The sequence below is a fragment of the Grammomys surdaster genome, unplaced genomic scaffold (genome assembly GCF_004785775.1).
Source record: "Grammomys surdaster isolate TR1022 unplaced genomic scaffold, NIH_TR_1.0 171, whole genome shotgun sequence".
Lineage (NCBI taxonomy): Eukaryota > Metazoa > Chordata > Mammalia > Rodentia > Muridae > Grammomys > Grammomys surdaster.
The window spans coordinates 4,209,002-4,232,877 of record NW_021604619.1 but is presented as its reverse complement, the minus strand read 5'-3'; the positions used below and the strand labels follow the sequence as shown (position 1 = coordinate 4,232,877).

Here is a 23,876-nt window from a genome sequence, read left to right as displayed (position 1 = left end):
AACCCAATGAAGACCTATGTGTCAGAGTAGAAAGCTAGCGGGAGGAACCACCTAAACCCTTAAGTACCTGGCTTGGAGCTATAGGACTTGATGTTTGTTCTGCTGAGTTTTTGTCTCTTTAGTCCACTATTCTTTGCTATGCCCCAGTTTCTTCTCCTTTCAAGTAGTAATGTGTAGTCTGTGCTAATACATGTTGGAAGTATATAATTTGATTTATTTTAGAATTAAAGTTATTGTACTGCCTGTCAGAGCAGACAGTTTCCCCTCCACTCCTCCCACTGTCTGCCCCTTCCCCTCTCCCCAGACCCACTGCTTCTTCCTTTCCTTTCAGAAAAGAATAGGCCTCCAGGGATATCAACTAAACATGGCATACCATCTTACAAAAAGACTGGGCACATACCCTCATATCGAGGCTACATTAGGCAAAGTGTCCCAAGTGCAGGAAGAGTTAGAGACACTGACTTTGACTTTTACATATTGTTTGTTTTTTTTAATAAAAAATTATAAGACTCTGTGGGCTTTTGGCATTGGGTTAAATGCTTTTACAGTTTAGCCATAAGCTTATGGGGACCAGGGATTGGAATGGTGTGGTTTGAATGAGAAATGTCCTCCATGGACTCGGGCAGATGCCTGAACATTTAGTTGGTGGCAATGTCTGTAGAACTTTAGGATGCATGATCTTGTTGAAGTAAGTATATTGCTAGGGTCAGTCTTTGAGAATATATATCATCACTCTACTTACAGTTTGTGTGCTCTCTCTCTCTCTCTCTCTCTCTCTCTCTCTCTCTCTCTCTCTCTCCTTCTCTGCCTCATGCTTAATGAAGGCTCTAGTTGCCTGCTGCCATGCCACCCCTGACACTATGAATTCCATCTTCATAAAAGATGAAACCTAAATAAACTCTTCCACAAGTTATTTTTGATTATGTTTTCTAACAGAACAAGAGAAAAGTAACTAATCCAATAAGCAAATGGTTGTAAAGAAACAAGGAACATAGACACAACACTTATTGCTTCAAGGTCATATGGTTTAAACACTGGCAAAGGAGACAGGGAAGTAGTTAAATACATAAATAAAATTATTCCTGGAGGAAGATGGTATAATAGAAATTAAAATAGAGATAGTCTTCAAGTTGGGGCCCACTGCCCTCAAAATAATACTGAGAGTAGAAGACAAGGGAAACTCATTCAACGTTGGAACAATGTTTTTAGTGACCCTGGCATGCTCCATCCCAGTAGAATTACGGGAACAAGAATGGAGTCCATTGAGAAATTTCAGAGCAATGAGGGAGTAAAGTGAGTGTGGTAACTGTTCTGAGGAAGACTCATTTTTTAAAAGGAGATGTGAAATACAGATTCTTGCTTTGAAGGTTTAAGATGTTTACTAGTACCATAAAATATGTAAATTGATGAAAACCACATGGAAAAAGTACTGGTATGAAAGTCCATAGGATTACGAACTGAGATAGCTCATCAAGTATAAGGGTGCTGGGTGACCTGTGTTTAATCCCTGGGACCCACAGAGTAGAATGAGAGAATGGATTCCATTACATTGTTCTCGACCTTCATTTGCAAACAGAGGCACACTCCTCATTCTCAAGTCAATAGATGTAATAAAAATAAAATAAGCTTTTAAAAACTAAGACTCAGGTTTACTTGTGGAAGGATGACTTTGGAGATATGGGCAACTGCCTTCCTGAACACAGGAAGAAAAAGCATCGTTGATGACCTAGTACAATGAATAGTTCTACTATGGAAGCAGAAGGAATTCTTATATGGTGATATCTGTTTTCTCTCTCTGAAGAATTAAGAAAAGGTTTAAATTATGATTAAAGTGTTAAAGGAGGAGAATGGATAAACTTCCATGGTAAAATGCATACCCCATGCCCCAATACTACCAGAATAAAAAAGTTGAATAGTCCACAACCAGTGTGGTGAGGCCATTTGAGTCTGGTGGTGCACAGGTGTGTCAGACTGTCTATGGATACTCTGCTGCATGTGTCCTTGAGCAGAGAGGGTTGTTGCATAGTCTAATATCCAGCTAGTAACGTATTATTATACTTTGGTGAAAATTGCTACATATTTATTACAATCATTGGCAATGAATTCATGGAGTACACATTAGCTATCTAATGATGCATAGCAGATAATCCCCAAATATAGCAATTATAAATAAATATTTGGCTCCTTTTAGTTTTTATAGGTCAGAAATCCAGGATCATCTTTGACGGAGGGCTTAGCTCAAAGTCTCCTCTATAGCTGCAACCTAGTTGTTAGCTTTGTGGTAGTTTTCTCAAGACTTATCTCAGGACTACTTCTCAGGTATTCAGAGTATCTCCTTAAAATTAAATTTAGATATGCGTCTCTATAGGACTGTTAAGCTAATGCTAGTCAGTTTAGCCGAGAAATGATCTATGAGAAAGGACGTTGCAAATAGTTACTTTTGTTGTGATAATTTCCAACCCTTTTATATTTTAATTTTGCAAATGACATCCCATTACTTTTGTACACTATAGCTGACAGAGTAGCTTTCTAGTTTTAACCTACATTCCTGTTATTGTTTGTCGAGTGGGATTTTACTCTAACCAAAAATCTATCTGAACAAGAGAGGATTATGACCAGAGAGGACTTCCATATAGGAGTAGATGAGAATTCAGAGTGGAAAGTCAAGTTTGAAGAAATCTGATTTTTTTTTTTTTTTTTTTTTTGGAAATTGTAGGGGAAGTGAGGGGCATTTCCAGGATATAAATGGAATGGTTACAATTATATCTAGCCCAGATATTTGCCATTTTTTTCTCTTCTAGTTTCCATTTCTTATAAGGTGCTGATGCGGTGATTTTCTCAACTTTGAAATCCATGAGACTCAGACATTGAACGCTACTTAAGGCGATTCAGGGAGCTCAGGAAGGGGCAAGATCCTCAACTGTGTTTCTTTACTCCCTTCTCCTGTCTTACTGCTCAGAAGACTTCAAGCACTGTGCTGAATAAGAGTGGAGAATGTAGATGCCTTTCTTTTGTACCTAAGTGGCAGTACTGAGAGATTTCCGTACTTAGGATACTATTAAACCTAGCTTTGACATGCAGCCTTCATGATGCTGAAATGTATTCCTATTATTCTTAGTCTTCTTAGGGCGTTTATCATGAATTGATGTTGGATTTTGGTCTGATTTTCCCTATTTGTTGGTATTTTCTTAGTCTTCTTGACTTTGCATGCCAGAACATCGAGGATTTAAACCTCTATGTTAATCAGGGGTATGTTTTTGTTTGTTTGTTTTTATTATTTAATCCTCTTTTTCAGTCAAGTCTTCATCCCCCTTCCAGTCTGGGCCCCCACCACTCCCCATCCCATACCTCCCCCTCCCACCAAAATTGGCAAAAGGATGTCCCTACCTCCCATCCCTACCTCGCCCAAACCTCTTCACTCCCTGGGTCCTCTTCTCTCACAAAGGCCAGAACAGAAAGACCTCTGCTGTATATGTCTCTATTGGGGCCTCATATCTGCTGGTGTTTGCTGCCTGGTTGGTGGCTCAGTGTCTGAGAGATCTTGGGGCTCCAGGTTAGTTGAGACTGCTGGTCTTACCTTAAGGCTATCCTCTTCTTCAACTTTTTCCAGCCTTTTCCCAATTCAACCACAGGGGTTCCCAGCTTCTGTCCATTGGTTGGGCACTAGTATTTGCATCTGATTCTTTCAGTTGCTTATTGGGCCTCTCAGAGTGCAGCCATGGTAGACTCCTTTCTGCAAGCACACCACAGCATCAGTAATAGTGTCAGGCCCCAGGGCCTCCTTTTGAGCTAGATCCGAATTTGGACCTGTCACTGGACCTCCTTTCTTTTATACTCTTCCCCATTTTTGTTCCTGCAGTTCCTTCAGACAGGAACAATTATGTGTAAGAGTTTTGACTGTAGAATGGCAACCCCATCCCTCTGCTTGATGTCCTGTTTCTCCACTGGAGGTGGACTCTACAAGTTCCCCCTCTCCACTGTAGAACATTTCATCTAAGGTCCCTCCCCTTGAGCCCTGAGAGTCTCTCACCTTCCAGGTTTCTGGTACATTCTACAGTTCGCCACCCCTCCCCCCGCCTCCTCTTGAGGTTCCCTGTTTTCATTTTTCTGCTGGCCCTAAAGGATTTAGTCCATTCCCCCTATGCACCCAATACCTGATCATGTTCCTCCTACCCCTTCCTGTCCTATCTCCCACCCAGGTCCCTCCTTCCCTCTGCTGCCATGATTGCTTTTTTTCTCCCTCCCAGTGGCCTTTTGGCTTGTTAACCTTCTTGAGTTTTGTGAATTGTGTCCTGGGTATTCTGTACTTTTTTTGGCTAATCTCTACTTATTAGTGAGTACATACCATGGATGTCCTTTTGGGAAGTTACCTCACTCAGGATGATATTTTCTAGTTCCATCCATTTGCCTGAAAAACTCATGATGTCCGTGTTCTTACGAGCTGAATAGTATTCCATTGTGTAAAAGAACGACATCTTCTGTATCCAGTCTTATATTGTAGGACATTTGGGTTGTTTCCAGCTTCTGGCTATCACAAATAAGTGGAACATGTATCCCTATGGCATGTTGGGACATCTTTTGTGTATATTTTCAAGAGTGGTATTGCTGAGTCTTCAGGTAGACCTATTTCCAATTCTCTGAGGAATCTCCAGATTGATTTCCAGAGTGGTAGTACTAGTTTGCACTCTCACCAGCAATGGAGGAGCGTTCCCCTTTCTCCACATTCTCACCAACATGTGTTGTCACCTGAGGTTTTGATCTTAGCCATTCTGATTGGTGTAAGGTGAAATCTCAGGGTTGTTTTGATTTGCATTGCCCTGATCACTAAGAACTTTCCGCACTTCTTTAAGTGCTTCTCAACCATTTGAGATTCCGCTGTTTGGAATTTTCTGTTTAGTTCTATACCTCACTAACCTATCATTTTTTTCTTAGTTGCAACAATAACAATAAAAACCCTTTAATGTAGTATATTATGATCATGGTTTTCTCTCCTCCAGTTCTTTCCATGTTCTTCACTTCCCCAGTGTCCTTTTTTCTCCAACTATCTTTATAAAAAAAAAGAGACAAACAGCAACAGGAAAAACAACCCAGTTAGAATCACACACACATATAAGTGTACACACACAAACAAAGAGCTAGATAGAGAGAAAGATAAATAGAGAAAACAAACCCCATACAAACCAAAATCAGAAACTTTAATATACCAGTAGAAGACCAGCAAGACAAAAATAAAATACTCCCCAAGAAAAAGAAATGAGAGAAAAATTCTACAAAATAACTAAGTTCTGCCTCAGTTAGGGTTTCTATTGCTGTGACTAAATGTCATGACCAAAGGGCAAGTTGAGGATGAAAGAATGTATTTGGCTTACACTTCCACATTGCTGCTCATCACTGAAGGAAGTTAGGACAGGAACTCAAACAGGGCAGGATTCTGGAGGCAGAAGCTGATGCAGAGGCCATGGAAGGGTGCTGGTTATTGGCTTGCTTCCCATAAAACCCAGGACTACCAGCCCAGGAATGGAACCACTGACAATGGTCTGGGCCCACACACCCCATTGATCACTAATTGAGAAAATGTGCCTTACACCTGAATCTCATGGAAGCATTTCCTCAGCTGAGGATCCTCCCTCTATTGATAACTTTAGCTTGTGTCACATTGACACACAAAACCAGCCAGTCCAAGTTCGTTTTGTGTTGGTGTTCTCAGTCATCTGTTGCTGGGTGTGGTGCCTCTTTTACATACAGTTAATATAAACAGTGAGACTCTGTAGAGGGAGATATTTGAAAAAATGGTTGCACAGCTCAATTTTGGTTAGCCCCTGGCCACTACCATGTTCCTGCTCTATGTTCCCACACTAGAGGCAGCTATGGTTAGCCAGGAGCACCGGCCTTGGCTGCACATTATCTGGCTGCTGTCTCTGCCAGTCAGCTCTGTGGAGTCTATAGCTCTAAGCATGGCTCTTAGGCCAACTCTGCCATCCTCATAATGCTTCGCTCAAGCCCAGACAATAGCCACCATGCTTGCAGTACCCGGTAGAATGAAGACTCTTAATGCTTAAAGATTATCCAAAGGATTTATATACCAGCAAATGCTCAATACACAAGATGCCCACACAATTAGAATTGTAAACCCAATATCTAACCTTTTGACATGAACCTTCTTTGTTGATGGCTGAGCAAGGGACTCATCTGAGTCACAGCCTGGTGTGACCACTCTATGATTTTATTTGTGGGTTGTATATTACAGTAATACTGGCAATGCGGGCAAAGATGTAGAAAAGTGGGGAAAATGTGCACACCTCTTGCTTAGTGTAAAACAGCTATGGAAATCCATGTAGTGTAATCTCAAGATGAAATGATAAGAAACATCAACAGAAGGAATAACATACCACATCTGTCTCCCACCCATCACCTCGGGGTATTTGCCCAAAGGACTCAGGTCAGCAGATCACAGGGATCCTTGCACATTAATGTTCATCTACAGTGCTATTCATAATACCACAATGTTGGGCCAGTTGTGGTGTCCAATAAAAAAGGAGTAGATAAGGGAAATGTATTATACTTGCATAATGAAAAACTTTAGCAGCTATAAAGAAGAAAATAGTGGCATTTGTAGGAAAATGGATGCAATTTGGGAAATAATATTAAGTGGATTAAATCCATTCAAGATATAGAAATACCTAAAATCATGTAAGGATTATGAGAGTAGAAGTCAAACTTTTCAGGGAGACAAAGGTTACTAAGGGAAAGGTGGGAACTTAAAATCAGAAGTTAGGGTATATTGGAAGGGCATGCTGAATTTACATTCTTTACTCATACAAAAAAGCTCAGATCATGAATATATTATTGTTCACATGTTTTAAAGTTTACCATGTGTGTATATGTGTGTGACTGTTTGTGTGCATGTGTGTACAGGCACCAATCATGGTGCATATGGAGAGATTAGATGACAACTTTTGAGAATCAGTTTTCTCCTTCTACTATGTTGCATCTGGGGATGAAAGATAGTCATCAGATTTGAATGGCAAGTGCTTTGCCTGCTGAGTCATCTTGCTTTTCTTAAAGGATATCTTCATATTAAAATTTACAATGAATTATTATCAGAGACTGTAGACTGACATTTTTATTCTCTCAGAATGTTTTATTTACTGAAAGTACATTAGTTATTATCATTATTGTTGTTATACATGTACCATAAATAGAAACTAAGCCTTTCTCCTCTCACTGTGTTAAACATTGTTGGCTGTAGAAAAACATATATATATAATCTAGGTTACTATCAATATTGTTCTGTCTCCGCCTTTCCTTATTCCTTGTCTGCAATACCTGTGTAATTATTGTGTGTGATGCAATAACTCTTAGTCTATAATTTCTTTCAAGAAAGAGAGAAAATTACAGATTGACATGTTCCTTCCTCCGGTTGATTAAAGAAGTAAGCAGGTGCAGGGTAGGGCAGACTTCCACTGGAGATCCCTGAAGATCCAGCACTGAGTCAGATGACCAGCTTTCTAATGGCATGAACATTTGGGCAAAGCATTTTTCCCTTTCTTTCTTTCCTTCTTTCTTTCTTTCTTTCTTTCTTTCTTTCTTTCTTTCTTTCTTCCTTCCTTCCTTCCTTCCTTCCTTCCTTCCTTCCTTTCTTTCTTTCTTTCTTTCTTTTTGGAGTCACTTCTGCTCTTGTAAGTGTCCTCTTTTCTATACATCCCTGGTAAAATACACTGGTCCACAAGGCTAGAATTGATGGAGACTTTTATGTTTTCTGTCACTGGTGATTTGTCTGGAAAGAATAGCTCTATGTTCACCTCTCACTAGGAAAACTTAAATGACAGACACATTTCTTTACTTAGAAAATATTAGAAAAAATAGCATTCATCCATTCCTATAAAATAAGTCCTAAAGAGGCCACAACTTCATGTTCATAAACAGGTAAATAATTAATGTCCAACTCATGGGTAAAATAAAACAGCTTATTTGTAGTGAATTAAACTTGCATAGATGAAGAAAGGTAGTGTCATAATTACAATAACTTTATAACAAACCATATCAAAATAAAACAGAAACAAAAGAGTAACTGACAGAATAATTTGGGAGGTAAGTTCACACATCACTGAAAGCTCGCATTCTGAGCTTTTGGAGTCCCTATTTTCCAAGTTACTTCTGCAATACCTCTATGTGACAAGACGTGCTCCCTGAATGCAATGAATGAGACTAGGAATTGACAGGCAATGACTACCAGTGACTGAAACTTCCTATGTGATTATACTGGCAAGCACTTACAAAACTGGCAAATGATTCAAGGAGCCAGTGAGCTAAGCAAACTCCAGTTGATCCTAACATCTGGTTGGATGAGGCTTTGCTGAACTAACAGGAGAGCACCCTTGGTGCATCTCCTGCCTCCCTAAGCCCCACTACTTTCACTGCTTCATCCTGTTCTTTCTCTTCAGGGATGTCTGAGAAGAACAGGACCAATGTTTATATTTAGATTGACTCTTGCTTGGTTACTGAGATACTTTGCTAGTTAAAAAAAAATTTAAGAAAAATAATGAGGAGGAGAGGTAAATTGGTATGTTTCTGATAGACACTCATTTTATTTTTAGCATAATCATGAAAACTTGTAATATTTTAATATTTTATTATTTGATCATTTCAACAGATGTTGATTTCAGCAAATATGAACATGTTTAGATTTTTGTATTTCTGAAGAAATTAGACAAGAGATGCAAACAGAGGAGAAGGTAGAGGAAGAGGATTTCTTTTCAAATCTTGTGCATATTTCAGTAGAGACACTAATTACTAAAAAAAATAGTATGGGATGAACAAAGAATAAACTACATACAATGTTTTCTTTTAAAAATCTTACTAATAGTGATAAGCTACAAAATATAGAATGCGGAAATATAGTATTACCTAGAAGAGTATTGAGAAAGGGCAAGGGAGGTTTCTTTGTAACATTGTAACTCCATGGTTGAGAGCATTATCTGATCCTGTGAGAGGCTCAGGTTTGGTTATCGCCATCCACTTAGCAGGTCATGAGTACCTGTAATGTCAGTTTCATGAGTATCTGTAATGTCAGTTCGAGGGGATCCAACGTCTCTTCTGACCTGGAAGGATTCCTGCATTCCAAAAGTACACAGATGTACATGCAAATACACAAACCAATAAAAGAAATAAAAGAAATACTTTAAAATATCTTCTGAAATGGACTACACACATTTTAGAGCCCTATTCTTATTATTTGATGAGAATTGTTCGGAAGACACAGGACTATAAGCAGTAATATAGGAGAATAGGGTTATTATCAAATGTAGAAAGTTTAAAGTTAGGTGAAAAGATGAACTGAAAAACACTATGCCTGGAAACATTTTCTTAGAGTGATCTTAATAGAACAGATAAATTATCGGAGACATATTGTGAAGATGTTCAAGTTTAGAAAACCTTGACCAAGTTGAATTACGGTGATGCTATAAAATAGCAGTTTAGATTTGAACATGTTAGCACTGATTTCTCCATATTCCTTTTGAAAGTCAACAAGGATATGGAAAATGTCTACTTTTACAATTAATTTGATAGTTTTGGTGTGAAATAAGCTATGTGTCACAGATAAACAATTTAATGTAACATTTCAAACATAACCAATCAAATACATCAAATATATATATATATAGATATAGATATATAGATATAGATATATTTGTGTATACAGATTAGAAAATAGTGTATGCATATATAAACATATATGTATAAGCATATATGGGAAATGTGGGATATATATGAGGTTATACATAGGCACATATGAACTAGATAGTAAAAATTGGTAAGTATCATCTGAAGACACAGAGCTCACAGTGTACACTGGTTTGCTTTTTGTTACTGAGTCAATGACAGCAAAGCTTTCCCACGGAACTCCATGCAGGCACAAGACAAAGTCGTGCCTTCTTGGTTTGGCTTTGGATTGTGTTGTTGTCAGGATCCAGAGACCAGTTTCTCTCCTTATATAGTTCCTCTTGTTATTCTTGATTGTGACCCCCTGAGGAAGTCAGATGAGCCCCGGGTTACTGTAGCCGTGTGTCTTCCTTGGCATATTTATCATCTTACAAATCATCTGCTATAAATATACCTCAGCAGGATCATCATCAGGCCAGCTCAGTAGCCTGCAATTTATGAAGGTTATGGGAAACAGTGTGAAGGGTGAAGCGCTTTATTAAGAGTGGCTTTCCTTGCTGACCCAGCCCTGCATCCTACTTGAATTAAAATGATCCTGAAAAAGAGTGCTCTTTTCCATTAAGGATTAAGCCTTTTAAAATTGTCCCCCTAGGCTGTTATTCTTACTCCGTGCTGCTATGACTTTAGGAATTTCTAAGAAACATGGAGATCACACTGCTAAATGATAATATGAGAAGACACTGCTCTGTGAGAATTATAACTAACCCCAGATTATTTTATCTTTGCATGTACAAGCCATGCAAATTATTTTCTTATTCTCCATTTTTATGGCACATTTATTGCGACTCTTCCCCCTGCCCGGGTAAAATAACAGATTGACCCAAATGTCTTGCAAATATTATGACCACTGTTATCCGGAAAGTTGAAATAAATGAATTATTTTCCTCTTTTATATTGCAGAATAGTCTTTGTTTTTTTTTTTTAATAAGAAAATGTGCTCACTATATACACAGTGTTTGGGATTTTGCATTTGACACATGAGACCGTTTTTTTCCCACATTCCCTTAAATGAATAAAAGCATTGTAATGAACCAGAAATGACACAAAACCAAAATGCCACCCAGGCTGCTTTCCCTGGTGATTTGTTCCTGGGAACATTGTTCGAAGGCTGCTGGAGAGTGATTAACTGTTTCCCTTACAGGTTGTTACTTCAATGCTTGTCCTAAAAGAGAAAAGCCTTGAAGAGGGTCATTCTATTAATATGCATTAATATGTAAAGAGCCAAAGAGCCAGTTTTAATATTTCAAACAATCCTGGTGCATAAAAGATCATCAGCACCTTCCTGTTTTCATGATAGCCTTCCTTTGAAAATCCTGTTCTTGGCTATGCAATTGCCCCAGCCCCCGGGGAGAGGAACAAGAAGAGGAACAAATATTGCAAAGGAGAGAGTATAGCAAACGACGGAAAACTGCTTCATTCAACTTCATCTGCCGCTCAGGCAACTCATCCTTAGGAAGACTCTGCTCAAATGCATTACCTGTTATGTCTCCACCCACCACAAAAGCACACTATTCAAACACTTGTTTTGCAAACCACCAACCGCGTATAGTAGAGACAAAACTAGCTGGCGAATGACCTGCATGTGCATGTGAAGTCTGTCTGATGCATCTTCAGACGTCTGTACAAGAGGCAAAATAAACAGTAAGTAAATAAAACGGTGGAGGCTTGTGGAAATTTATCCTCTTTTCCCCCCTCTCAATGGACAACAAAGGTAGCTTTTCTTCATTTCTTCCCATCACTTACCCGAACTTGCTACGAGGGGAAACTTGACAAGGAATAAATGCATTAAGAAGCCAGAACGAATCAAAAGTTTAGAACCCGCACTATTGTCCCATCACCATGCAGAGAGCAGTTCAGGACGCCTGACCTCGGTAGCCTGTTCAGTGGTCCTGGCAAAGCCTCTTTCGTGCCAGAACAAATAAGACGTTAATTGCAGTCTGGCTGTGATTAAAAAAAAAATCAAATCAAAACAAAACAAAACAAAAAAACCCAACAACTATAGTTCCAGCCTCCAGCCTGAGGCAAAGAACAGTGGCAGCGGAGATGTGGCCCCTTGGCTGCAGACTGGATCAATGCTAAATCCCGGTGCTGAAATGACAGCTCTCCCGCTGCGGCAGGTCCGCACTGAATGGCAGAAAGAGACAGATGATCGAGTCCAGCGTTTACTTCCTACCCTTCCGAGACGCCTTCTCGTCTCCGCGCCCCCCTGTCTCTCCTCCTGGGGACTTTCTCTTACACTTGGTGGCCACCAGCCTCAGCGGTGGGAACTGAGGATGCGAAAACCTCCCAGGCACAGAAAAGATCGGTTTTCCAGACGTGCTTGGGTTTGAGTAGCGGGACGCAGGCTCCGCGGGGCTTTAGCCGAGCCTGCGCCCGCCCTCCCGCCCGCCTGCTTGCCCGCTCGCCCGCCCGCCAGCTCGCCCGCCGCGGGGGAGGCCGGACTCTGGTCCCGGCGCAGCGCTCCGCCGGGGACGTGCGCACTCACGAGCACGCGCGAGGGAGGGTTGCCGAGAGGCGAGTGCGCGCCGAGGAACGCGCGGGCCCCCTTCGCGCGCAGCCCCGGGGAGAGCGAGCGCCGCGCGCTGGCGCGCACGCCCTCCACACAGCTTTACTATCTCGCGCCCTCGCGCGCCTCCCTCCTCGCCCGGCATTCAAACAGCTTCCCGACGTCGCCAGCCCAGGATTTTACCCCCAGCTCCTCAGCCGCGCTCCGTCCATCAGTACCTGGAAGGGAGGAGGGCCGGGGAGGAGGGCGCACCAAGCAAGCTAACGGCTCCTGCTCCAGCCTTGCCACCGGCCGGGAGCATTCCTGCCACCAGCCCGCCGCCCAACCCGCCGCCCCAGCCACCGCCGCCGGCCACTTCTCAGCGCTTTCTTGGCTTCTTGGCCAATCCGTTTGTTGCGGGGGGGTGGGTTTGGGAAAACACATCTGCGCTCTTAATCCACTTCCATTTTCCTGTTTGGTGTTTCTGTGGAGTCTCCCTTCAGGGGGCCTCTCCCCGCCTCTCCTTTGAAGGCTTCATTCACTTGGATAAGGCGCAAGGCTCTGGCCGCTGGATACTATCCTCCCCCCCCCCCCGTTATTATTTTTTCCTTTTTTTTTTTTGCCTTTCGTATGCATGCATTATTTTTTCCAATCATAAATCTTGATATTTGAAGCTGAGCCGGGGGGTGGAAAAATGGGCAACGGTGATTGGGACCGAAGGGGAGTCTCTCCATCACTGTTGTTGGGACGTGTGCCTGTGCTGGTGTCTTAGATCAAGAGCCTCCCGGAGCTTTCGGAGTGGAAGGTAAGGAAAGGGGCCTAGGGGTCACCTCTGTCTTCTGGGGGTGGGGGGTCGCCCCGGAGAAGATCGGATTCAGTTTTGGGGGATGGAAGTCAAGGCTGTTGCTGGCGGATGGCGAGATTCTGCGCTTACTAAACGCTGCAGTTGAAAAGTTAAGAGAAGTCTGTTTTTGAAGAGGTGTGCTGGATGGGAAGGAATAGGGAGAGAGACCCAGAAAATCTAGCAACTCGTGCGTGATTGAGGTAATTCTAGCGGGGGCGGAGGGGGGTAGGTTAAAAGGAAGTTAGAATAGAGTAGGATTCTGTCTTCAATTGGGGGAAAAATCAGTGGAGTGATGGCGCCGTCTATGTTCGGCTAAACTAAAGTGTCACCCAGAAGATCAGTTTGAGAATAGCTAAACTCAGATCTGGTTTGCCTCTCAGCAAGAGCCAAATAAATAAATAAATAAATACAACATCCTGGATCCCTCAGTGACCATTCCTTAGTCAACCTCTGGCCCTTCTTTTTCCTTAGACAGATATACGGTTTGTTTGAACAGGCCCTCCCTGCAGTGGGGGTGGGGGCAGTCCAATGATTCATATTTCTTATTATTTAGAAACAAACAAGACTTCGTACACCTAGAACGGTTAAAAATAAAGAGCGTTGCATGAAGGGTGCTTGCTTAAGAGAGATGTGAAATCAGCTCTTTCCCTCTTTTCTAATCACCGAGAAGCACACTATTGCAGACATTCACTGTCAAATAAATGGAAGCAGAAATGCCGTTTTTATGAGGAAAAAAAAATACGACCTCCTTTTGAGTTCCTGATTATAAAATGAAGCCCCCTTTCATGGTTGGAATTCCTAATTTAGACACTTACTGTCACATCGGTTTTCAACGCCTACACTCTATCCTGAAGAACACTGCGCAGACCTGCATTGCCTGCAAAGTGCTACAGCGTGCACACACACACACACACACACACACACACACTCACACACGAGATTGTTTCCAGATTTTAAAAAAACACATTTAACCTCTAAATGATCATTACCTCAATTTTTTTTTTTCAAGAGGAAAAGGCATTACTCATTGAGCTGTGCGTCTGAAAGGGAAAACCCTATTTTGATAGTCCGATCAGCTCTGGGTTTATTTTAAACTGCTGCTATATAGAGATTTACAGTTGGGACTGTTTTGGCCTCTGTCAGGACATAGTGTTTGAATTATACTCTGTAAAATGCAGATCTGTTCAGGGACTTTGGTCACTGGATGGGGAGTACATGTGTTGGTGTGTTATGCAATGGCAAAGAAGGTTTTATGCTTTAGTTCAAAGAGGACCAGACAGAGAAGGCATGAAAACTCTTAGCTGTCTATATGTCTGTCTGTCTCTGAGTATAGAATGGTGGAGGAGACTTCCGTTTAAAGCCTTTTCAAATGAACTTGATCTCACTTTTATCAGCTTTAAGGCTGAACAGCAACAGCAGCAACAACAACAACAAAAAGCATTGTCATTTATTCTGAGAAATAACTTCCTAAAGGTTAAAGATGAAAAACAAATATTCAAGTTATTTTGGGATAACAACTTAGAGAGGGAAATATAATCAAGGAGGCTTTGGTTGTCCAAGGCAAGGGCAAAAAGAAATTTAAAAATGATAATCTGGCTGGAACACTTGTGTGAAAGGCAGGAATTCAGGAACTGAAGTCAGCCAGGGAGCAAAAAACGATGTTAATGATTTTCAGCCACTATGTGTAAATCCTAATTTATAAGAGATAACTCTGACTAAAACAACCATAATTTAGGGAGAGAAAAAAAGACTAGGCAAGTTTAGTGACTGCATTTCTGGGTCCCCCCATCCCAGACATTGCCTTTGGATACAGATACTAATACAGTGATCCACTTTATGCATCCCAGGAGGGCATGTCCTATGAAATGACTGCCTGAGATCTCGTACTTAGTGGTTATGCCCGGCATCAGGTCTTTCCTGTCCATCCATGCCCTTTCCCAGATGATGGCTTTAAAATCCGATGAGTCCCCACGAATGCCCATGTGTTTTTGCACAAGAGTGTCTCACCACTTCAGCCGGTGGCCCCTGCAAAGGCAAGTAGGGGCATTTGGGAGATGATGTTCCATCTGGAACAAATAATCGTTGGTGCTTTTAAAGCACTGGCTGTAATTTACCACGATTGCTTCTCCCAGTTCACAGAATAGGAATAATATGATGACAGCTGCTTCCAGATTATCAGGTTAGATTTTGTGTGATGCTGTTTACTGCAGGCAGAAGACTGAGGGAGAGGGAGAGCTTGAGTCACTATCTCAGCAATGAACATGCAGGTAATTGCTACTCAAAAAAAAAAAAACCTGTTTTCCCGCTTCACTTGATAGAATGATAATGGATGTGCAGGAAATCCTGGTGGATGAATTAGGACATAACTATTAATAATCTATTAAATGTTATTTTTAATTTGAACGTCGAGAACTTGTCCATCACCGGCAACCACGTGAGGGCGCTGTTCACACAGCAACTGATAATTTCCTGGCCTTATAAAATAAAAAAAAATAAAAAATCACCTGCCCTTCTTTTAAAAAAGGGATTTTTTAAAAAAAAGGAATTCTTGAAAACAGCTGGCAGCAATATTGGAAGGGTTTTGTTTTTTCAATGCCTGTGGTCTTCTGCTTGTGTCTTACTTCCTTTGCCATTCTTACAGGCCAAATGACATAGGATGAAGGCTGTTCGTAATCTGCTGATTTATATATTTTCCACCTATCTCCTGGTTATGTTTGGATTTAATGCTGCCCAAGACTTCTGGTGTTCAACTTTGGTGAAGGGAGTCATTTATGGATCCTATTCTGTAAGTGAAATGTTTCCCAAAAACTTTACAAACTGCACTTGGACGCTGGAAAACCCAGATCCAACCAAATATAGCATTTACCTGAAATTTTCCAAAAAGGACCTTAGCTGCTCTAACTTTTCCCTTCTGGCTTATCAGTTTGATCATTTTTCCCATGAAAAAATAAAGGATCTTTTAAGAAAGAACCACTCCATAATGCAACTTTGCAGTTCCAAGAATGCTTTTGTTTTTCTACAGTATGATAAGAATTTTATTCAGATACGCCGGGTATTTCCAACTGATTTCCCAGGATTACAGAAAAAGGTCGAAGAGGATCAGAAATCTTTTTTTGAGTTTTTGGTACTGAACAAGGTCAGCCCGAGCCAGTTTGGCTGTCACGTCTTATGCACTTGGTTGGAAAGCTGCTTAAAATCCGAAAATGGGAGAACAGAGTCTTGTGGAATCATGTACACAAAATGTACCTGCCCCCAGCATTTGGGAGAGTGGGGAATAGATGACCAGTCCCTGGTTTTGCTGAATAATGTCGTGTTACCCCTGAATGAGCAGACGGAGGGCTGCCTGACTCAGGAGCTACAAACGACTCAAGTCTGCAATCTGACCAGGGAGGCCAAAAGACCACCCAAAGAAGGTAAGTGCCCAGGGGAAGGGGGAAATGGGTATTGGAGTGGGGGAGGCTTTGCATGAAAGTAACCCTTTCTGGTTCACGACTTCAGCCTACTCTTCGCTCCTTGATTCTGTCAACTTGGAGGTGACTTGGTTTGTGGTCTTCCCTGTTGAAGGGCTCTTAAGTGAGCTTCAGCCTTCATGACCTTAGAGGCAAGCAGAGGAGATGGGCTGCTTAGCAATGTGCTACGGAAGTATGAGTAGAGTATTCAAGAGAAGAGAGAGATAGAAATGAGACCTCACTTGTGCTGGGAGTTGGTAAGGGGGTAAAAGCGTGCTTCTATTCAGGCTCCAGGTCAGGAAATCTACACCTGCTCCAGATGTAAAATGGATAATCAGATTTCTTTCTGACCATGTCCAGCAAATGCCCTCCTCTCTCTCTCTCTCTTTTTTTCTCCTGGGTCTTATTCTCTCTCTCCCTGTGACTCCAGGAAACACTCAAGAGAAACCCTGTATAGACTGAGTGACTGCCTGTCACTGCAGTCATGAGAGACCAATTTCACCCAGGTCTTTACTTTTGTGTAGAGTGTTTTGAACAATAAATCCCTATGCACACTCCTTGGCCAGTTAAAAGAAAGAGGTTGGAAGCCAGAGTCCCTGTTTTTTCTGCCTCTGAAGTCACCAGCAGAAGGGAGGGGTTAGTGGGAATTAAAGCACATACCGATTTTATATGCCTTGCATTCCCTCTTGCAAGGCTTTTCTCGATGCTTTCTTTTCCTTTGATGATACATGCAGAGAAAGAGAGGGGGGTAGGTGAGAGAATGTCTCAGAAATGAGCTAATTGGGGGAAAAACAGTACAACGGAAATGCAAAGGAAGAATCCCAAGTATTGGTTAGTGACTTGTAGCTTTTACCCATGCTCAGAGGAGAGATTTGAGATTGTGGATTATTTTTAATCGTGCAAGAAAGCATGGCACAGTTTGAGAAAAAATGACTTTTGCTTGGAAGGTTAATAGCTATGCTCCATTTGTTAGAGGACAGAGCCAGTACATATTCTTCCCTGTCCCCCAGCCCTGCAACCAGAGAGTGTGTTGATTTCTTATGCAGGAAATGTTTTCTGATCTCCACAAAGATCCCAGTCTGTGAAAAGGGACAGTCAAGCTCCAGTCCCTCTTTCCTCCCCCTCCCCCAACAGAAGTTGTCTTTGTGGTCAATATAAAATTGACACGTTGTTGGAGAATTTTCTTTAACGGTAGCCAAGGCTTTGTAGGAAAGTGGAGCCAGCAAGAGGAAAGGGGGTGGGGGTTGGGTAGAGGAGCCTCGACAGCTTAATGCTGTTTCTCTGCTGACTGCAATTTGGGGGATGGGAAGTATGGAAGAGCAATGCCACAAGGGGGAAAAAAAAGTTAGAAAATAAGTGCAGGCTAATGGTAGCCAGGAAGGGGCTGAAACCTCCACAGATTTCCACAGGTCAGTGTTTTCACTAACAGCTGTGACTGAAGAAAACAAAGTAGTTTTAAATTACAGGAGTTCTTTTCTCTAGTTAAAATCCCAGTGAAGCACTTACAACTGCAGGGATGGTATTTAACACCATTTAAAACTCATTAGTGTCCCCTAGAATAAGAACTACAGTACACACGAAAACGGTGTTGCCACAAGCTGGCTGGGGAAAAAAAAAAGGAAGACGTTACTATCGGAAATTCAGCTTTGTTTGTCCTTTAAAAGACAATTGTAAATGTATTTCTCCAGTAGTGCCAATTTGATAATCAACCTGACCCCCTGATCAGATCAAAAAGTAGATTAGATCTAGTTTTGCAGCCCCTATTCAAAAGCAAGTGACAGGGGAAAAGTTGTGAGCTCATCATGCATGCTTTTCAGGGATGTTGCAAGCATCAGTGCAAGCACTGGATGCTTAGAAGCTGCATGAGATGCACATTTGATCTGCAGATGAGGTGGCTGTAGGCATTGTATTTGTAAAGCATGTGGAAAAGACATATTTCTTGTTGCTAATCAACTGTAAAAATGAAAAAGAAAGTCTTGCATAGGCAAATGCATGCTCATCTTGAAATGCTAGAGTGTTAAGAGAGCCAAACTACTAAGTTTATGTAGTAGGGAAGATTTTTATTCTGTATCAATAAAAACACACAGCTAAATTTTTTGTTGTCTGAATTTGGGCTCTTTAGTGGTCTAGGTGCCTGGAGTTAGTTAGAAAGGTGAGGAAATTTAGTTCCTCCTGACAGATTGTAGGTAGTGCATTTATAAGTAATTCTTATAAAATATGTATAATATCCTTCCTTATCTCATTCAAAGAAGATCTTTTTGTTTAGGATGCATAGATGGAAAAATATGTGAAAATCTAGACTCTTAATTTTGAACCATTTTGCAAAGTATACTAAATCTTAAATATATTATATAAGGTACAGAAAAATATCATGTTAAGAAAGATTTATCTAATACCATTTCAAGTAAACCACCTAACGGCACCCAGAGATTGAGGTTAATAATTATATACAGAATTGCTGCTTACACTTAATTCAGAGGTTCTTCATTTTATGCCCTAATTTGTGGTTCTATTTTATAACATGAAGATTTAAAAATTTCACCTGCGTTTTTATTTGATGATCATATTTTCTTTCGGAAACTATGTAACTCTAACGGAGATGTTGAGAGAATTAATACAAGATTACACTTCACAAGAGTTTTGGACTTCTACTTCATTCATTGTGTAGGTAGTGACTAAGGTCTGTCTTGAGCAGATCTACCTGGATTATGTCATAGAAGTGATAGGGATTTGTCAGGAGACTCTTCAAATCTAGTAGACTGACCGCAGATGGTTTTGTGTGGTACTAATGTTGATGACAATAGCGTGCCAAATGTTGACTGTCCCGAGTATGCCCACTGTAGTTACAAAAATGGAGCTAGCACAGAGAAAGAGTAGGCTCTCTCTAGTGGAAGTCTACCCTAAGAGATGATTTATATTAAAATATAATTCATCAACATGGAGAAATCATTACTCTTTTTAGTGATAAGAGCAATTACAATCTACGAAACCAAGCCATGTGCTCCATTAGAAAAATCTTACCTGAGTATATTTAAGAAACAACCTTCTTATTAAAGTTGTCTCTGACAGAGTTGGGGGTGACATCTGCTCACAGAAAGTTGTCTATCATTCACCTTGGTTTATTTATTTGTTTTTTAAATCATGAAAACTAGTTTTTAAAAGTGACTCTTCTTAAAAACAATGATTTGACAGTTTAGATAATATTTGTTTTTTAAACTATATATCATGGACACACACATATTTATATGTGTATATACTATAATGTTTACAAATTTATAAAACATACTTATACACATATACTTAGAGTAACTTTATAACTTATATATTTTAATTATGTATTATATAATTTCAATAAATATAAATAAAATATATTTACATGTATATGTAAAGACATATGTACATACCTACACACACACACACACACACACACACACACATTTAATGAAACTTAGCAGTGGTATGCGCCTGATTTCTAAATGGATTCCTGGGGGCAGACCAACAGTTCTTGCAAAATCATTTTCACATTAATTTACATTTTTTGTAACATGCCTTGTTACTGATGATGACTCTGGACTGTATAGTTAGAATAGACATTTTACCGTGAGCTTTTTTTATACTGACATACTTTTATACTGAGTCATTTATACTGACACCATTAAAACAATTTGGACAGAAGAATTCCAAAGCAGAATATCCAAGTCCTATAAGGATTCTTAAAGGAACCTTTGTGTGCTGCTTATATCAATGGCTCTCCTTATGTGAAGGGGAATTGGGATCCCTGTATAGATTCCAGGAAATGTGTACACACTCACTCATTTGTCTTTCAAGCCTGGCTATGCTAATCCTGAATATTCTGGCTCCTAAGGGAAGATTCACTATGTGACTGTGTAAACTCTAGATGATAGTGTGTGTGTGTGTGTGTGTGTGTGTGTGTGTTTGTGTGCCACACATACTTATAATCTTCAGGGATTTTCAATTCTAGCATTCTAAATCTTTCTTCTCCTGCCCTATTTGCTATTTCATTATTTTTTGAGCCACCTGTCACCCTCCTTCTTATCTCCCTTGGCTCTTGACTTGTTTATGAACATAAGTGGATCACTGCATCTTCTTCATCAGGAGATACAGGACATCCATCTTTCCTTGAGGAAACAGGCACTGATGTTGGTCCTGTCTTTTGCTGTTTCCTGCAGCCCCTTGAAAACACTGTAGTTTTGCTCTGGCACTTAACATTTGCAGTATGATTTCTTCATTCATACTTTCTTCTTCTTTGCCAGATTTAGGGTTGAATAAATGGTCTGGGATTTTGAAATTGTAGCACAATCTTAACAGGATTTCTGCTGACTACGGGTTGAAATGAACATTAAGGGAACAAAACTATAAAGTTCTATAAAGGAAATACACTAATGTAGCTATTGCAGTCTAAAGACAATTGGTGGATCAACTGGGGAAAGCAGACACATTTTACTTTTCCTTCTGAGAGAAGATTCATAGCTTCCAAATTGCTACCAATTTTATTAATGCATTGTTGATGTCAAAGACTGATCTCCAATGTGCTCTAATAATGTTTTGAAAAAAAATGAAGAATAAAAGCATGTAGTATTATTTTGCCACATTCATTTGGAAACATAAATGTACCTTCTTCATCAGAAGATACAGTTCATACATTCAACATCATAAATATATGGCCATCTAGAACAGTGATTCTAGGTTGTGACTACTTTGAGGGCTTAATGACCCTTTCACATGTGTCATCAAAGACAATCAAAAAACACAGATACTTACGTTATAATTTATAACAGTATCAAAATTACAGTTATGATGTACCAATGGAAATAGTTTTACAGTTGGGAGGGCACCACAACATGAAAAACCTTATTGAAGGGTTGCAGCATTAGGAAGGTTGAGAAGCGCTCGTCTAGAAAATGATAACAAACTTGGTCCATTTCTTTGCTTACATCACTGTGTTTCTCTCTTCTATCCCTTGCTCTCCCTGCGCAGTCCGAATATTTCCCAAATCCTTCCTCGCACAGTAAGCTCATGTGGAAAAGCCCGTTTGCTTGTCTTATTAACTTTTGGCTAGCAACTATATATATTGTAATGGCAGAATTATTACCAAAAGTGAAGGCCTAGTCAAACAAAATGCTGATTTTTTCTCCCCCCCCTTTTTTTTTTCAATTTTAGACATTTGGCAATTTAGGAAATACTTCACATATGCAGTGTTTATGAACAATGTAATCTTGTCAGCAATTGCTTCATAGTATTAAGAGACTTAAAATTCAAGTGAAGTGTGCCTGGATGTTATGAATGCACACCCGAGGCAGGCAGTGTGTGGTTTAGTGGGTCTTTATGTCTGCTGCAGATAGTGCACCAAACTTAAGTTTCCTCAAATCTGAGGAAGGCACTTGACTTCACTAACAGTTGAGCTCGAAGAATCCTTTAATTTACTCTCTTTCTGAGTTTAAGGGGAGTCTATTGTTACTCATTTTGTGAGATAGCTGTTTTGTTAATCATTTTGTGAGATAGCTGTTTTGTGAAATACAGTTTCCTTTAGAGTTACTCTGGTATGTGTTGCCTAGAGAAACTGACTGACTCTTGCATCCAGAATTAGAGTCATTAGAAATAATGAACTTTTTCTGGGCTTAGGAGATAGCTCAGTCAGTAAAATAGTTGCCATGTAAGACCTGAATTCATTCAAAGAATCCTAATCCCAGGGTAGGTTTGTTGGGCTGCTTTATAAATCAAAACCCATGGAAGTGCATATCAAAAGATCCCCACCTACCTGGTGAGCTACTTGCCAATGAGAGATGATGGCTAGCTTGATAAGTAAAATCTGAGGATGGCCTTCATATACATGTATACATGCACCTCCCACCAATAATTTTACACACACACACACAAGTGCACACACATACTTTTATAAAACAGCATGCTCTGGGCTGTTGGATAATGAATCCAGAAGATCATGAAGCTATCTTTGGGTCTGTCCTTTGACATAAAATGATTTCACTCTGTATTATTTCTTTCTTTTTAAATTCATAATACTTGATAATGCTTACTGCTCAGGATATAAGAAAACAATTGTACTGAGTATAAAAATAAGTACTGAGATTAGTGATTGGAGAGTTCAGTTTCTGTCAGTGTCTGTGAAAACCTCTTAATTGAGTTTGCCAATGTTCTTAATTCATATATCTGAGATATGTTTTCTTCATTCCTTACCAGAGATACATTCAATGTTCTAAGTATATCACTTCACTGGCCAGAAAGCTGTAAGTTGGTATGTATGGACCTGAGTCTATAGAATGATTCAGCAACTTTGATGAGTAACTAAGCCTGAGTCATTGATAAACCAGGAATTCTATCTATAATAAAGGATCTGGATTTAATAAGATCGTACCTGTCCCTGTCAGTACTTAGCACGTTTCTCAAGTTATGTTAGAATGTCAATAAGTACTAGCATTTTTCCTTTCTCAAACTTCTCCTGCATTTGGAGGTTCAAAACGCTTTTACTTTTTTTCCTATTAAAACTCGTATAATTCAGAGATTTACCAATTCTTGTAAAGTGTTTTGAAAATGTAATTAACAAGATATTCTTATAATTGTGCACAGCAATACAAGCATGATAACTTAAGTCCAGGACAAGTTAATGGCCAGTGTTCAACTGAATTTGCCCAGTAATCAATACATTTTGGTTATTGTTGCTGCCTTTGTTTTTACTTTTCCTTAGGAAGATGAATTTGAACTTTTTGTCTCTTCTTGCTAGGAAGATGCAGAGTATAAATTAGGCAAAGTGATACTACCACCTAAAATGTCAGGCAGGCTGTGACTGGAGCATCAGCTGCCATCTTGCTCTGTGTGTGTGTGTGTGTGTTTGTATGTGTATGTGTCACTGTGTTATGTACATGTGTATGACTATGTTTGTATGTTTGTGTGTGTATATGTGTGACTGTGTTTGTGTGTGTGTGTGTGTGTGTGTGTGTGTGAGTGTGTGTGTGTGTATGTGTGTGTGAAAGAGTAACACCGTTGGTTTAGAAATAGTCTTTCCTTGGTGTGTTTGCTGATATGCAAATATTTATTTCAGCATCAGGAGTCTACTGAGTTTTAATCTGCAATGTGTTGTGTGTGAAAGTCTTTTTTTAGTGAACATATCCGTGTAGACAGAACAAACAAATAATGCAAAGCAAACAAAAATAATTATGCTGGAAGTTTTAAGAATGGTGTTTATTTTTTATATGTGAACATAGTTGAAATTTCTGAATAAACTAGAACATCTGAATAAAATAAAACTAAAACATCCATTTCGATGAATGATCACGTACAGTACAGAAGTCTTACAAACTATGCATTACAAGTGAAATAGTTTTTCATTGAGACATAC

General features: G+C 40.0%; 1 protein-coding gene across 1 annotated transcript in view; it reads left to right on the top strand.

The window, feature by feature from the left end:
• The first annotated feature begins 12,765 nt into the window (after nucleotides 1-12,765).
• Nucleotides 12,766-23,876, top strand: part of Adgrb3 (adhesion G protein-coupled receptor B3) — a 691,333-nt gene continuing 680,222 nt past the window's right edge. Inside the window, exons 1-2 of the mRNA XM_028767232.1 lie at nucleotides 12,766-13,013; nucleotides 15,694-16,465. Coding sequence (XP_028623065.1) covers nucleotides 15,709-16,465 — 757 coding nt within the window. The 5' untranslated portion in view covers nucleotides 12,766-13,013; nucleotides 15,694-15,708. The remainder of the gene's footprint in view (nucleotides 13,014-15,693; nucleotides 16,466-23,876) is intronic.